Genomic DNA, 15901 nt, shown 5'->3' on the forward strand with positions numbered 1-15901 from the left:
CTAATGGGGTTCAAAAGGCTTCTGTCTCTGGGGGCAAATATGTATCTATGCGAGCCATCCAGACCAAGGAAGAAAGCCAAATGAGCAGGAAAATGCCATGGGGCTGTTCTATTGCCTCCACACCTGTGGGTGACCCTGGTAGTCTTGTGCCCAGCCCCTGCCCTTCTTGCAGCCCAGGCTGGATTCCATCAATCTTGCATGTTTCCTTCTCACTGCTTTGTTTGCTGTCTATGAAGGATGGGGAGGAGACCTCTCTGGGCTTCTACCCCCCATCCCCAGTGCTGCTACGGGGGGGAGGGTGCATCTTCTCCACAAATGTTTTGCTTTATTTCCAACCAGGAACATTTTTGAAAATGTTCTCATTAGCTCAAACACACGGTAAGTTCTCAGCATGGTAAAATACAATCAACACTAGAGAAGAGACTATGGGATGCCAAGCAGTGTGCCAGGTGTGGGGAGAGCCCCAGTCTGGCAGAGGGGCTATGACACCACAGAGACAGGGGCCAGAGGGCTCCCAAACAGAGAATCTGGGAAGGCTCCCTGTAAGAGGCAGCCTTTGATTCATGGGTGCTGTCTAGGGCTGGTGAGTTGGGGAGGCGCTGTACCTTCCTGCTACCCTCTGGGCAGAGTGAAGACAGGCACAGGGCAAAGCTGGTGTGGAAGCCTCAGGCTTCAGGTCAGGTTGGGCAAAGAAGTCATCAGATTCAGAAATCAAAGTGGAAATAATTCTCAATTTGAAGTCAGAAGCACTAGGTCGGTGTGGCTGTTTGCCCTCTGTTTGACTGAGGGTAAGCTCCCACAGCTACCTCATGGTCAGGGCCCTCCTCCAAAAGCCTCTGAGGCTTCTTTCAGCTCAGGTCTCTGAGACTCAACTTGAGCCTTCCCTGGGAGCCCAGCTTCCTAGCAGGAAGCTCACTCCACACATAGGTATAGAAGACTTGTGGGGGGAAGCTGGGCATATCCCCCTGCCCATATCTCCACTTTGAGGTGGGGCCACACCTCCATGAGGCCAGGCAGGTACAAAGTCCGTGAACTCCAGGCCTAAGCTCAGACACCAGCAGGTATCATCAGACTCTGGCCAATCGCTCCATCATGAGTGTATGATTTTGTTTTAACTTTAATTAAAGGCCATTCAAACAGGCAACCATTTCTGCTGTTCCCTTGGGTGAAGGCTCAAGACTGATTTTTAAAGTAATTATGAATAATCAGGAAAAGGAAGGGGAGGGGCAGAGGCAGAGAAAGCTTCCCCACAGTCCCCTCCCATGTTCCTTTTCCACAAACGACCAAAAATGAAAATGACAGGCTGGAATCCACCTTTCTTGTCCCTGGGTCCTGCAAGTGCCAACATAGCAGCCAGAATCCCAAAGGGGTTCTCGAAGTGGTCCTAAGGATGGGAATGATGCCATCATCTGCAGGCAGACAGACAGCGGCCCTACTAACCTGACCAGGCAGGAAGCCATGTTTGGGACTCAGGAGGACCTGAGGGCTGTAAGAAGGCCCAAAGACTCAGGCCCAGGCTAGGGAGCACTCTCCCTCCCAGTGGAAGGGATCCCCCTGACTCCCTTTGGCAGGACTCTCACCATAGGTCACGGAAGCCTCTCTGATATTAACCAAAGAACACAGCAGAGCCTGTTCCTCATGGTGAAGACCAGGGGGAGCAGGAGATACTTGGACATCTCTCAGCCACTACCAAGGCTGGAGTTCCAGCCCATCTTGGGCCTAGTAACTCTGGGATGAAGGGAAAGCCTAAAGTTTGCTTCCCTCTGCTCCGTGGCCAGTGCCCAGCTGAGTCACAAGGGTGACTGGGCCTAGCCTGCTGCCATCCTTGAGCAAACACTTAGGGTGTGTCCTTTCCTCATAGCTGGACAGGAGCGTCACCCTCAAGGGTGATGGCCAGTGAGTTGTCAATGTACCAACCCTAGTGGGAAATGCCCTTTCTGAGACGGAAAAACTGGGAAACATGGGAAAGATCAACTCCAGAGCTTCACAAGGGGATAGTCAGCTGAGGCTACACAATGAGGCCTTCAAGTCATCTGGAAACCAGAGTTTACAGCCCATGGGCTGAGAGGAAGAAGGTCAGCTCTGGCTAGCTGGAGATATGCAGCCCATCAAGAAGGGTCTGGCTCAGGCTTCTCTGGTGAGAAGAAAGAATACCTCCTCTTGGTCCCGGAAGTTTGGACAGTGTGAAGAGAGAAAAGCGATGGCTGGCTAAAAGGGAACGTAATGGGATAGAAAAACAGGAACAGGGGGAGACCTTGCTACCCTCACAAATGAGGCACATGAGAAGCACATATGGACATGGAGGAGAGTGAGGAAGAGGAGGCCAATGGAAAAGGGTCAAGCATGCTCAATAAGCAGGGTAACAACAGGAGGGAGAAACCAGAAGCAAGACAAACTTCGGTCCTTCAAAGTGGAGGAAAGAAAAGCCAAGAACTAGACATAGGGGGACTCTTGTCCTAGGGCAGAGAGGAACTCAATGGAATGTTCCTAAAGCAGCCTCAGAGAACCCAGGGGCCACATTGGGAGCTGAGGGAGGAAGTGAATGGAACTAGTATTTCCACCAAGATGAACAGACAGACAAGAAGCTATCAATGACTCATCCATGTCCACAGGGGTCAAGAGGAGGCACCACAAAGACCCAAGGTCACCTAAGGCACAGAGCTTGCTGGACTGTGTCTGCTAGTTACCAAGCGACCTCATTCCTTTGTCTGGATTTTTAATTTGGGAGGTTGATGAGAGTAGGCTGGCCATGGTGATGGACAGATGGACAGACAGGGAGGCAGGGAAGGGCAGAAGGAGAGGGAGGGAGAGAGAGACAGAGACAGAGAGAAAAGAACAGAGAGAGACAGAGAGAGCCATCAAAACATTTTATAATGAGCACAGACAGGAACAAGAGGGGGTGTCCAGGGAGGAAACATCCAGGAATCCCACAAAGTGAGGGAGAGAGCCGCGGAGCCAGGAGGCCTGCTCTTGGCCACAGGGACACCTCTGGTTCAGTCATTTTGTTGGTCAGTCTGGGATCAGTTATTATGGATGCCCCAAGATTAATAAAGAAGAAAGAGCTGTCAAAGAAATTAGGAAGAAGGGCCCTCTGTAAATGAGTGATGCTTCATTTAGATGACTCTGGCCTCCTCAGATGGTCTCATGATTATTTGCTCCATCAGGGTAAAAGGCAGATAGAGGAGCCCAGACTGATGACTGCTCAGGGTGCACAAGGCCCTCCACCAGAACAGACAACATCGAAGAGCCAGGAAGGGTCGAGATGACACCAAGGCCAGCTCTTGGGCTCCCTCAGCAAGCGGCCTTTCCCTGAACATCCAAACCAGCCAGCAGCCCTCCTCAGCCCCCAACAGCACATTCTACAAGAAGCTCCAAATGAAGGCATGACCCCATTTTAAAAAGGAGAGCACTGAAGGGGGCACCTTGTATAGCCCTGGCTAAGGAAAGTGAGAAGAGGTCTTCATAAAAAAAATAAATTAAAAACCTTCTGCACAAATAAAATTAATGAAGCTCAAATTGGAAGAGAAGATCTGACAGCCAGCTAGAAACCTGTGCCAAGTCCCCAATTCACCAAGGATAGTTGGTTAAAGAACATAAACAGGCAATTGTCAAAGGAAGGAAATGTGAATGATCAACAGCCACAAGAAAAAAAAAGCAAGCCAAGTGTACATGAGGACAGCTAAGGCGTCACCTCCCACCCACTGAGATGGTCTGTAGCCAAAGGAGACCGGAGTGGGATGGGGCCAGGGTCCCCAAAGACATAATAAATGTGTAGCAGTAATTTTGTGGGGTAGTGAAGGATTGGAAAAAAAGAAGTAGGTACTCAACTGTTCTATGTGAATAGGATGGGACATGGAAGAAATGACAAATGAGACAGGTGTGACCTAATACAGCCACCATGTACAAGCATCAGCACCAGCCCCTGGGTCTCCTGGCAGGAGAAGCCTGCATTCACAGAGGCTATGGAGGAGCTGTATCTTTGGCTCTGGTGCAGAGGAAGGTTCAAAAAAAAAAAAAAAGAAGGCTCCTGATACCCTCTGGTCTTAGGTTCTGACTGCAGGGACCATCAGCCAGATGAAGGGCTTCAAGGAGAGGTCATAGAACAACAGCCAGATGGGGACTCAGAACACAGACTCTTGGGCTGGAAAAGACCTTGGCCCTAGAATGTGAGAGCTTGTGTCGCCTCTTACAGATGACAAAGTCAGGGAGTGGTGCAGTCAGGGCCCTCACCCTGAGGGGCTCTTTTATCAGTCTTGCTCATGGGAGCCCCCTCATTCACAACAGCCAGGCAGGGTGGCCCAAGCCAACATCATGGCCCTCATTTGACAGGTGGGAAAACTGAGGTTCCCAGAGCAGAATGGTCTGGTTGTAGACACTAAGATCTAATTTGGTGGGGATGGATCAGGGTCAGCAGGAGAGCCTGTACCTACGGCTTCTGACTCCAGACCTGCAACTCTTTCCCAGACATCACTCAGTCCTACCCCAGGATCCCTGCGGGCTGCACAGTGCCTTAGGAAGCCACAAGTTCACATTATCTACCTTCAGGTCCTTATTTTGTTAAGTATTTCCTGGTTCTTCACAAGCCTGACTAGAGGGCAGAGCCAAACCAAAATGATCAGCATTTATTAAGCCCCTACTGGGTGCCAGGCTCTGTGCTCAACACCAGGATACAAATATGAAGCAAGGACAATCCCTGCCCTAAGAGACCTATGTTCTGAGGGGGGAGGGGCAGATGGAAGGAAGGCACAAGGATGGAGGGATCTTCCAAGGTGAGAAAGCCACTCCAAGACTTAGAAGTAGGATGAGAGAGGAAGCCTACAAGCACTGGACTATTCCCTCTCACTCTTGCTTGCACGCTCTCCCTTACTTGCTCAGACTACACTCTGGAGGAGCCTCCTCTAACTTTTCATTTGATGGATACAAAATTAAAACACAATGGAACAAGATAAGAAGTCTGTTTCTTAAAGCAGGGACTTTAATTGCTAATAAAAAAAAAAGCCCTCTGAGGATCTGCTTGATTGTGTTTGCTGCTACAAAATGCTGACTATGTGCCAAGATCCCATAGCTTTGGCAGGGGATGGATGGCTCCATCCTCCATCCCCTGTTAAGATTCCTGAAGAAAATAGGGGTCCTCTTCCCATCCAACTAAAGTAGGGGGGCCTGGAGAGACATGGAGGTTAGGTTCCTAACAATCTGCTAGAGGCTTTCAGCATCTCTGGAGTCAGGAAATGCTTCTGGGCCTGGAGAGTGACCCCTAATTGGCACCTACCCAGACCCCTGTCCCCGCACCTCCTCCTTCTGACCAGAAGATGGGCCACCACTGGCCCACAGAGAGTGTCTGGGCCCTGCATTGAGGACGAGGTGCCCAGGGCCCCATAGTTGGTATTGTGGTGGAGGCACGCAGGGTCCCACAGTTGGCATCTTTCCCCTGCTCTCCTGTGGGCTCTGCATTAAAGTCCCAGAGAGAGGCCTAGCTCTGCCACTCACTGATGATGATACCTCCCAAAGGTGAAGAAGCATCCTCCCCCCCAACCTGTCCATGGAGTGACTCACCAACTCCCCAGCACTGCTGGCTGGGTAGAAGCTATGTCTCTCCCCAGTGTGGCATGTAAAACCTCCAGTGTGTGGGGCAAAGACCCAGGTTCAGGCCTGAGCTTGGCTGCTCACTGACCCATTTGTAACGTGGAGATAACAAGGCATCTACTCCAAGCCTGACGCTGGATGGAAAGCTTTTGCTCACGACAAAGGAGGGACCATAGGAAGGGGTGGGAGTAGCCCAAGGACCACCAGACAGTGGGGGCATTTCTGAGTCATTCTGGGCAAATCCTCTTTCCAATCCTCTGTCCAGTATCTGTCTCCCCTTCTAGAAAATGGAGATGGATGAGCATGGCTCTGACCACTGTGAGCATCCATCCGACTACCTCAGGAATACACAAGAGGACCCGGAAACTGCCATCCCTGTAACACCAATGGAGACCAAACCACTCAGTGTGAGCTGCAGCTAATCCTGGATGACCCTGCTCCACAGCCATCAGAGAATCTGGACAGGGCTGGGAACCAAGGGGATGACCTGAGTCAGTCGGGGTAGGAGATGGCTGGGGCCACCTTAACACAGGAGGGCAGAGAGAAGACTCACTTGTGTGAGTCTTACAAAACCCCTACAGGGGTAACAAGCCCAGCCATGGTCTGTGTCCTCTGGACAGGAATTTTAATTTCATTTACTGTAACAGGAACTGTAAGTTAAGGAGACACATGGTGACAGCTTGATTTATGAATTTTGACATATTTCTTGAACTGGGATCACACGACAAAGGAATGGAATTTTCAGCAAGCCAGATCTTGCCTGTACATCAGTCTCCCAATCAATAAGCTGAGGCTCTGATAGAGGAGGAGCCTGCGGTCCGACAGAGACAGAGCCCACCAGCAAGGATGTGCTGATGCTGCACTCAGAGAGAACCCTCCTCTGTCTGCTGGCACCAGCAAGTAGCTTAGCTGGGGACCAGGAGACAATCCCTGAGGAGGCAGCCAGACAAGAGGCTGTCTTGTCTGCCCCTGCCTGCTGCCCCAGCTGCTCTGAAAGGCCTCCAGAGATGGAGAGGTCACTACCTGCAGAGGCTGCCCAGGGCCACTCCCTGCCCCAACTCTAAATCTCTCCCCACTCAAGGGCAACAGGCCTCCCTTGACAAAGACCCTGTGTTTCAGGATGCCTGCCAACCCCCACTGTCCTGCCAACCGAGGCAAGAGGCCCAGAGGCATGGGATCTAAGATGGAGCCTACCCTTGGGGAGCAGCCATCACCCCAGATGCCAAGAGCTGGGCAGAGAGGAAGTGCAGCCTATAGCTTCCAGACTGACTTGCTGGGAGGCCTGATAACACCAGCATCACTCAGACCCAGCATCCCTGCACATGCACACATGTACACACCTAAGCACATTCACTTGCACACACACAGCAACACCACATATATAGACATGACATACAGCTGTACCTGCCCTCACACCTCTCACAAGTCCATTCACATCTCCTGCGCACACTTGTGCACACACACCCAGCTATACACTCAACACACACACACACACATATTTTCACTTACACACACACTCACAAGACCTCCTGGAACCCTCCATTTGATCTGTACCTGGCCTCCTCTCCCCTGTCATCCCTCCCTCTGCCTTCTACCATCTTTCCCTAGCAATGCTCTAGGCCCAGAAGGTTGGGAAGACCCTGGGGTGGCAGGGACAGCATCTGCTGGAGGTCTCAGGGCATCACCACCAGCTGTTAATAAAATGGACAGACAGGCAGTGGGTGGGATGACCTGAGAGGCCATTGGCCACCATCAATGCTGCATTCAGCCCTTCCCATACTCATCATGCCCTGGTGGAGAGGAAAATCCCAGAAGACATTGACCAATGGTCCAACTGTCCAGGGACCCAGCAGAACACAGAAAACCCAGCCCTGCCCTGTGGGGAGCGCAAGGTCGTGGACCCCACTCTGCAGAGGAGGAAGCAGAGGGCAGAAGCCTTGCCTGAGGCTGGGCAGCAGATAAGTGCCAAGAGGGAAGAGATGAATCAATACATTTTGCAACTGAGCAAACAACGACTGTCACTTCAAGGAAGCCTCTCTCAGCCCCGGGCTGGCGGGCTCCATGACCTCCTCAGTGTCAGCCTGCCCTCCACTGATACAGATCATGGCCCCTCCAGTCCTGGCTACTGAGCAGTCTCTGTCCTCCTATATACCAGAGGGGCCTTTGATTGGGGGCCAGGGGGCCTTGGAGACCAGTTGGGCCAAACCCCTCAACAATGGGAGCCACTGGGACCTAGATGGGAGCAAACCCAATGACCACGATTGTTAGGAGTGGACCAACTGTCCCTCCCATGTGCCTCCAGGTCCCTGGCTGCTCCTGTATTCAGAAGGGAAGGTCCAGTTAGGGAGGCTTCCCCAGGGGCAGAATTGTGTAGTTGTGGGCTCAAGGAGAGCCCACTCACTGCCCAGGGCACTCTGTTAGACAATTCAGGCAGAAAACAGGTGTTCCTGTGCACCAGCCAAGGGGAGGGAGTCTTCCCACTGGGAGGGCATCATGGCAGCAGCTTCACTCCCTGGCAGCCCATGATGGGACTCACTTGAGTGCAAACACAAAAGCGTGACTATCAGAGCCCCTGGGAAACCCCACCATCAAACAGCCCCAGACATTGGGCAGGGAAAGATCTCGGGCAGGGAGAGATCTCAGGCATCTCGTATATCCATCACAAGGCCAGGAGGGCAAGGGACCGGCCCCACATCACACCTCGGCCCTCTGACTCCCAATCTCGGGCGCTCCTTCAGTCATGGAAAAAGCTCTGAGGCCAAAGTACACCCACCCTCTGCGATGTCCAGAACACACACCCAGCCCCAGGCAGGCCTACCTTGTCTTGGTTTTTTGTATTCTTGTAGCAGAGGTTCCCAATCAAACGAACAAGGTGGGACTTAAAGCCCACAGCAGGATTGGAGACGTCCCCATCACCTCGTATACAAGAAGCAGCTGTGAAGACATTTGGGGTCTGCTTCCCAGCCAGGTGAGTCAGCTGCAAGATCTCTGTTAAGAAGGAAACAAAACTTGGGTGAGAGAAAAGGCCATGGGGATCCTGAGATCCCAGCAGTGACCTATGGCAGGGGCCCAATTGGCACTGGCTGAACTGGCCTACCAGGGCCAGCCCCAAAGGCAGGGGGAAGGAGGGGTGCAAGCAGCTGCCAGGGTAGCACACCCAGGAGGATCATCATGGCAGAGGCCGGGGTCCTCAAACCCGGACACTGAGCATCAGGGTGGGGCTCTGGAAGAGTGGCCTGAGTCCTGGAGGAAACAAGCCCAAGAGGCAGAGTCCAAGGACCTGGCCCTGGGACTTGTCTCCAACAAGAAATGCACTGGGAAAAGGAAAGAAGCTCGGTTTTCACTACAAATGTAACCGAGTTCCAAGGCAATGTAGGAGGAACCCTGTATAATCCTCATGTATTTATGGGAAAACATGGGCATGAATCTCAAACAGAGATATAATATACATGGCACTAAATACAGAGATGGCTCTGACTGTCCTGACACATGCACAGTAGGCCTTTGATTGGGGGCCAGGGTGCCTTGGAGACTAGTTGGGCCAAACCCCTCATTCCTCCCAACAATGGGGGACACTGGGACCTAGATGGGAGCAAACTCAATGACCATGATTGTTAGGGATGGACCAACTGTCCCTCCCATGTGCCTCCAGGTCCCTGGCTGCTCCTGGATTCAGAAGGGAAGGTCCGGTTAGGGAGGCTTCCCCAGGGACAGAATTGTCACAGAAGGCAGCAGATTTTTCTGACAAATGTTCATTATTTCTACTCAAAATGAGACATTAGAGGACCAAGAATTGATGAGCCACTAATCCATTTTGGAGAGTCAAAAACAACACGGCAGACAGGATACTAGCTTCCCATTTGCTATGGATGGTGATCACATTACTAGTGACTTACATGGACCAATGTCTACTCACCAACTACTGTCTCCAGGAGCCCAGGGAATGCTTGTAAGGAACTTAGCAGTTCACAGTTGGCGGTCATTTCACAAAGGACATGGAGAAGCCTAATGATTGTCAGGGCTTCCTACAAAGAAAAGTACACAGGTCTTTTAATCCCAGTGTCATGACTGTTTCCCATGCTTACCACCTTATGGCTTATCGTGCAGCTGAGGAAATTGACGTTTGCTCTCCTTGGAGAAAGGGAAGGAAGGGCTCTCTGAGAAGGCAACAGACCCAAAGACAATCCCATTCCCAGCAGCAGATACCCACCCTCCATCATAAACACGGGATTAAGTGTCCTCCACAGAACAGAAAGCTGAATCAAGACAAGTCATTATTCAAGCACAGGCAGATAGAGGCTGGTGATCATGGCAGTCTTTTGCAAGCTTTCCCAACGTGCAGGACCCATCAGAAAGCTACAAATGTCCTGTCCATAGGGGCGAGTTTCAGCTCCATTCGCTGCTGAGGCTGAATGCTCTCAGCCTGTGAGAAGGGCCATCACTCTTGGGTAAATATGCACTTGGGATTACACAGGCAATATTTTGGTTAGTCCGAAAAAACAATGTAAATTTATCTAGCTACTCAAGAACCCATCACTCTACAGACAGGCTCTCAAGGTAAGAAGCCTTGGCCCTGGGCTGGGGTCCTAGGAGTATGAGGCAGCCCCAGTCAAGAAGCCTGGCCGTGACAGTGGCCCCAGGGCTCATGATGCAACATTACCCAAGCTTGTTGACCATCTCTAACAGCAAATGGGGGAGACAGAGAAGGTCACTCCACATTTCCTCATTCTACATCTTTGCTGAGTTGCTAAATATCAGAACAAGTCAATGCATTGTTACAATCTTGAAATCCATACCAAAGGGGTGTGTGTGTGTGTGTGTGTGTGTGTGTGTTTGTGTGTGTGTGTGTGTGTTTACGTGTACCAACTATACATCTTCTGAGTCTCCAATATAGGAGACAATGAAACAATTTTTAATATTGTTTTGTGTTTTCGTGTCTCGCTGATTGAGTACAAACTGGGATGAATTGTGTTTGGTACAACAAGGTGGCCTGGATAAATCCCAATGATACCCAGGCTTGCCCCTCTGTCACTGGCAACTTTCAGTTGAGCTCCCACTCCATGGGGCATGAGGAAAGGCTCTGCCAAGCTGGCGATGTTGAGCTCAGGAGGGAAGAGGACAATGCTCATTCAGAGTAGACAAAGAACGAGGGTTTCTCTTTTTGACTTTTGTTCTCTCACAGACAGAAGGACCCACCCGGGGCACTAGCAAGTAGTGGGGGCCAGAATTGAGGAGCTATTTGCTTGGATAAAGGCTGAGACCCACTCTGGTTCCCGCTCAGAAATACCTGAATTTTCAGACTTCACTTTGGGAATGTTTGATATAAGAGAGAGCCCAAGGGCATGAGGGACCAAGCAGAGGCTCCAAAGGAGAGCAGGGCACTTGCCTTTCAGACACAGAAAGTGGAAATGGGAAAAGAATGGAGTCAGAAACTAGAGAGATGAATAAAAAAACTTGTGTATGTGTCCATCCATCAATCATCCATCAGTTTATCCATTATCCATCCATCTATCCATCCACCCATCATCTATCCATATATCTACCTATCCATTCATCTATCCATCTGTTTATCCATTTATTCATCTATCCATTCATCCATCTATCATCTATCAATCCATCCATCCATCATCTATCTACGCATTCATTCACTGGTTCATCTATCCATCTATCCATCCATCTGTTTGTTCATCCATCCTTCCATTCATCAATTCATCATCTATCAAACCATCTGTCCATCTATCACCCATCAGTCTGTCCGTTCATTTATCCATCTGTCCATCTACTTATCATCTGTCTATCCTTACATCCATCCATCCATCCATCATACCACTGGAGGAACATTTACTAGGTGCCAGTTTTAGTTCCTAAAAGAGTAGGCCCTCTAGCAGAGGGATAAGCTATCCCCACCCATAATGACAGCTAACAATATCATAGAAGGAGGTTCTTCACAGAGGTGAGGCCTCTGTGAATACCACAGTGTTCAGAACTCCTGAAAGCCTCCCCAGGAGCTTCAAACCCACTTCAGTCACCTTGGAGACCACCTTGTCCTTCATTTTACGAATGAGGACAAAGAAAGCCAGAGAAAGGAAGAGATCCACCCAAGGTCACACAGCCTTTACGTGGCAAAGTTGAGTTTGAATCCATGCCTTCTGACTGGGGAAGCAGGGCCTCTTGGGAACAGGAAGAGGAGAGATTCTAAAAGAGTAGAAGTTCTTCTCTGGCACTCTCTTCCTTCCATGAAGGTGACAGTACCCACACATTGTCGTTCCTCTAATCACCACCTGTGGAGTGACTGTCCTGAATGATTTTAAGTGGAGACAGTAACCTTTGGCTTGCCTCCCTTCTTCCTTCCCCCCTTCTTCAAATCATTTGGGGGAATCATCCCAAGGCAAGGCCAAGACCAGGCAACAGAAGGCAGTGCAGAGCTCCTCCTGCTGGACACCGTGGCTACCTGCGGTCCCTCTCCAGATGCAGGCCCCCAGCCTTTCTGCCTCCACCCTCTCTCTCCCTCCAAACCATCCTTCCTACCCCTGCCAGAACCACCTTTCTTACACAGAGCCCCCTCCTCTGCATTCATTCAAATTCCTTTGCCATTCTAGGCACTGTTCCAGTAACCTTTTCAGGGCAGGAATGACTTGCCCCTTAGGCCTCACCTCTGTGAAGGACCTTCTTGTGTAATATTGTTAGCTGTCATTATGGGTGGGGACAGCTTATCCCTCTGTTAGAGGGCCTACTCTTTTAGGAACTAAAACTGGCACCTAGTAAATGTTCCTCCAGTGGTATGATGAATAGATGGACAGATAGATGGATGGGTGGATAGATGAGTGGACAGACGAATGAACAAATAAGATGTATGGATAGATAGATGATGGATGAAGGGACAGATGGATAGATGAATAGATAGATTGATGGATGATGGATGGATGGATGGATTGATGGAAGGACATATGCAAAGCAGTTGTCTAATAAACAAAGCAAACTGGACATCTTCCCATGCAGATCACTTCCCACAGTGATCACTGAAGGATTGTAACTGTGTTCACAGACTATATGAATTAAAGCTGCAAAGGGCCCTCCCAGCTACGTGTTTGGCTGAGCAGGTTGGGAGACTTGGCCCAGCTCAAGTCAGCCATGAACAGCTGAGTGGAGATTGGAACTCTGTCCCTCTAGCTCTTAACCAAGGTTCTAGCCATGTTGTCTTTGCATGGAGTCCTCATTAGACCCGTTATTCTCTTTTAGAGATATGTTTTCATTGGTGTCTTTTAAAAATTTTAACTTCTCTATCATTTCCCCAGGATCCTCCCCCTCCCTCACCAAGAGAGCCAATCATATAACAAAGAGAGCTTTTTAAAGCCCCTGGTCTGAAGGCAGGAGGGGGCAGAATAGGAAGACGGAAGGGACAATGATCTGGAAGCTGGTCAGGAGGGAGCCCAGATTCCCCAAACCAGTGAGTGGGGGAGCATGGGAGGAATGTCTGCTGGGGCTGGAGTGTGGACTATCAGGATTATTCATTTATCCACAAACACGATGCCAGGCACACAGGACAGAGTAACAAAATGAAGAACAATTCTACTGGGGGGAGGCAGTGGGGGGAGGACACACAGCTTCCAAACAAACATAAATGAATGCCATGGAATTTTGGGGGAGAGAGAGCATCCGCCTCCAAAGAACTGGCCAAGACCTCCCTGCAGAGGAGGCAAGGCTGATATAGGAAACCTGCTGCTGAAGGAAGATTCTGGACTGGCTAAGGGGGCAGGGAGAGGGACAGGAGCCAGAAAGATGGCATGAGAACTTTGGAGCTTGGACACTTTGGAGATCATCCCAGTCCAAGTGAAGGTTTTAGGGAACAAGACACTGAGACCCAGAGAGCAGAGATGACCTAGTGAATGAGGGAAGTGGTGCACTTGGTGGCAGGTGAGAGACCCTCTGTGTGGAGGCGCAGGAGGGAGCATCTCTGGGAAGATGACAGACACTGGCATGAGGAAGGGAGAGAGCCCAGGCACCACAACTCACGGTCAGGGCCTTTTCTCCTGTCCCTTCTGCCTCTCAGGCCCAGCTGTGAAGAAAGTGATCATCGAGCAAAACTGAAGTGGGGAAGGAAGAAAAGAGGAGAGACATGGCTGCTTCTGAAACAGGAGTTAAGGAAGGAAAAGGAGAAGCCACAGGAAAATTCGGAGCTTCCTAGGAAGCACAAGAATCTCAGTTTCCTCAATACAATCATTTCTGATGGGGGGGTGGGAGGGGAGATGATGGCCCTACAAGATTTGAGAGCAGATTTCAAGTCCCTGCCAAGAAAGACTTTAATAACTGGGACATCCTCCAATGACATGGACTGCCTCCTAAGGGTGTGGGTTTTCCATCACTAGAGGTATTCACAAAGAATAGAGGGAGCCTGTTGTATGCACTTGGGCATCCACCCTTGTGGCAGCAGCATCGCAAGTCCTCTCCAAGTTGGAGACTGTGGTGCTCTAAGATCAGCAGTGGATATGATGGGACAGGGGGCTGGGGCTAGAATGGGAAAGGGTGGCATTGGCTGGCAATGGGGGACAGCATCCCAGAAATGAACACAAGTGGGTGGTCCCTTGAGCTTGGCCTAGGCATCACCCTACCTTCTGCCCTCCCAGGGACTTTCTGTATCCTGACCTCATCATTATTGTGACCAGCTGAGGCAAGCTTCAGCACAGACTTGCATTTTTCTTGGAAATTGCTTGCAACCAATTCAGCATGCCTTAGAAACGCAGCCAGGTCCTCTCTGGTCAGTGGCCCATCCTCTATGAGCTTGGCTATCATGAGATCAAGCAATGTAACCCTGAAAAAGGAAGGAAGGAAGACTGTAAAGGGGGATGAGAGCTCAGAGAAGTTAGGGTTGAAGATACTGGAGAACTCCCAGCACAAAAAGGATAACCTCATTTTACAATTTCTTGTCTGAACCAACGAAACCAGCTGGCAAATCCAGTGGCAGGAGCAGTCCTGGGCAGAAAGGTCAGTCTGAAACTGAAGGCCCCAGTGGTCTGAGGCTGCCATGGCTCACAGTTTGTTCCCTGCAGCTGGGATGGCCCAGGGTCACCTTCCACCAAGAGCCTTCCCTGATGCTTTTGTAGGAGGCTCTACAGAAAACTAACAAATATTCCCACTTGACATCCTCTTTTTTTCTTCAAAAGAAACATGAAGTAAACAGAGGACGATCCCTTCCCAAGTCAAGCCAACAGGGACTGATGGCTAGTGGGTGTTCATGAACTCAAACTGAAATCTGGGGCTCTCAGTCCCATCTCCAGGACAGGAGGTACCAAAACCAGACCCAATGTTTTGATGTAACCTTAGCAGGGCAGAGGAACCTGGGCTTGTCATGTCTCTCACTCATAATTCTAGGAAAGAGTAGAAAAACCCCTGGCCCTTGGGAAGGAGGTCAACTGCTCTGGAATCCTGACTCTGGAAAGTAAATCCTTTCTCTTCTTGAAACCTCAGTTTCCCCATACGTAAAATGCAGGCTAACAGTCCTAGCCCTCTTCCCCTTATACCAGTCTGACTGATGAGAGGGTCATGGGACTGAGGCCCAGGGAAGAAAGTGGCCCAGGCAGGACTCAAACCCAGGTCCTCAGACTCAATTCTACAGGATGAGATTTCTCCATCTTCTAGGATGTAGGCCGTGGTTTCCAGGTCCCAAGGACATGAAGACCCCCAGGACACTCTCATTGTTTTGAGTGCTCTTTTTATACTTATCCTTTCCCAGTGTGCTCCCCTCCCCCAGACCCCTCATTTGCAGCAAGGAAAAGCAATGATGAAAAAGCAGTAAGCTGACAATCAAAGCCTGAGAGGAGCCCTCAACACCCCCCTCAACTCTCTCCACCCTGTGCTCCCCCCAAAACCAGCTGATCTCACTGGGTTTCTTGAGTGGGCTTCCTCATGAGGAAGAAATATCCACTTGGTAAACTTCCTAACTCCCTGTGGCCAAACTGAGAACTTTTCCTCATTTGTACCTTCTGGAAGGTAGAGGTTTGATTGGAAGAAGAGGTTTGATTTTGATTTGGCTATGCTGTATATAGTACCTTGCACACATTTGGGCCTTGTGTGGCCAGCACCTCACACACAGTATGGGCTGAAAGGAAATCTCTTCATTTTTAGAAGCATCCACAGAGCTATAATCTTTGTTTACTACCAACTTCACTGTTCTGTCTCTCCAGAATGAACCCTCTAAAAAATAGGAGGATTAAAATCACAGAATTCTGGGCTTGAATCAGGCTCTGTCAATCATCATGGCTAGGACCTTGAGCAAGTGACTAACTCTCTCTGGATCTCAGTTTTCTCACCTGTAAAGTGA

The 15901-nt window shown here is 50.2% G+C and overlaps 1 protein-coding gene across 1 annotated transcript in view; it reads right to left on the reverse strand.

Moving 5' to 3' along the window:
* ATXN10 (ataxin 10) overlaps positions 1-15901 on the reverse strand; it is an 85910-nt gene that overhangs the window by 27343 nt on the left and 42666 nt on the right. The window contains exons 7-9 of the mRNA XM_072596606.1: positions 14227-14392; positions 9500-9608; positions 8402-8571 (exon numbers count right to left, since the gene is read on the reverse strand). Of these exons, the coding sequence (XP_072452707.1) occupies positions 8402-8571; positions 9500-9608; positions 14227-14392 (445 nt within the window). The remainder of the gene's footprint in view (positions 1-8401; positions 8572-9499; positions 9609-14226; positions 14393-15901) is intronic.

Source organism: Notamacropus eugenii, chromosome 3, assembly GCF_028372415.1.
Source record: "Notamacropus eugenii isolate mMacEug1 chromosome 3, mMacEug1.pri_v2, whole genome shotgun sequence".
NCBI lineage: Eukaryota > Metazoa > Chordata > Mammalia > Diprotodontia > Macropodidae > Notamacropus > Notamacropus eugenii.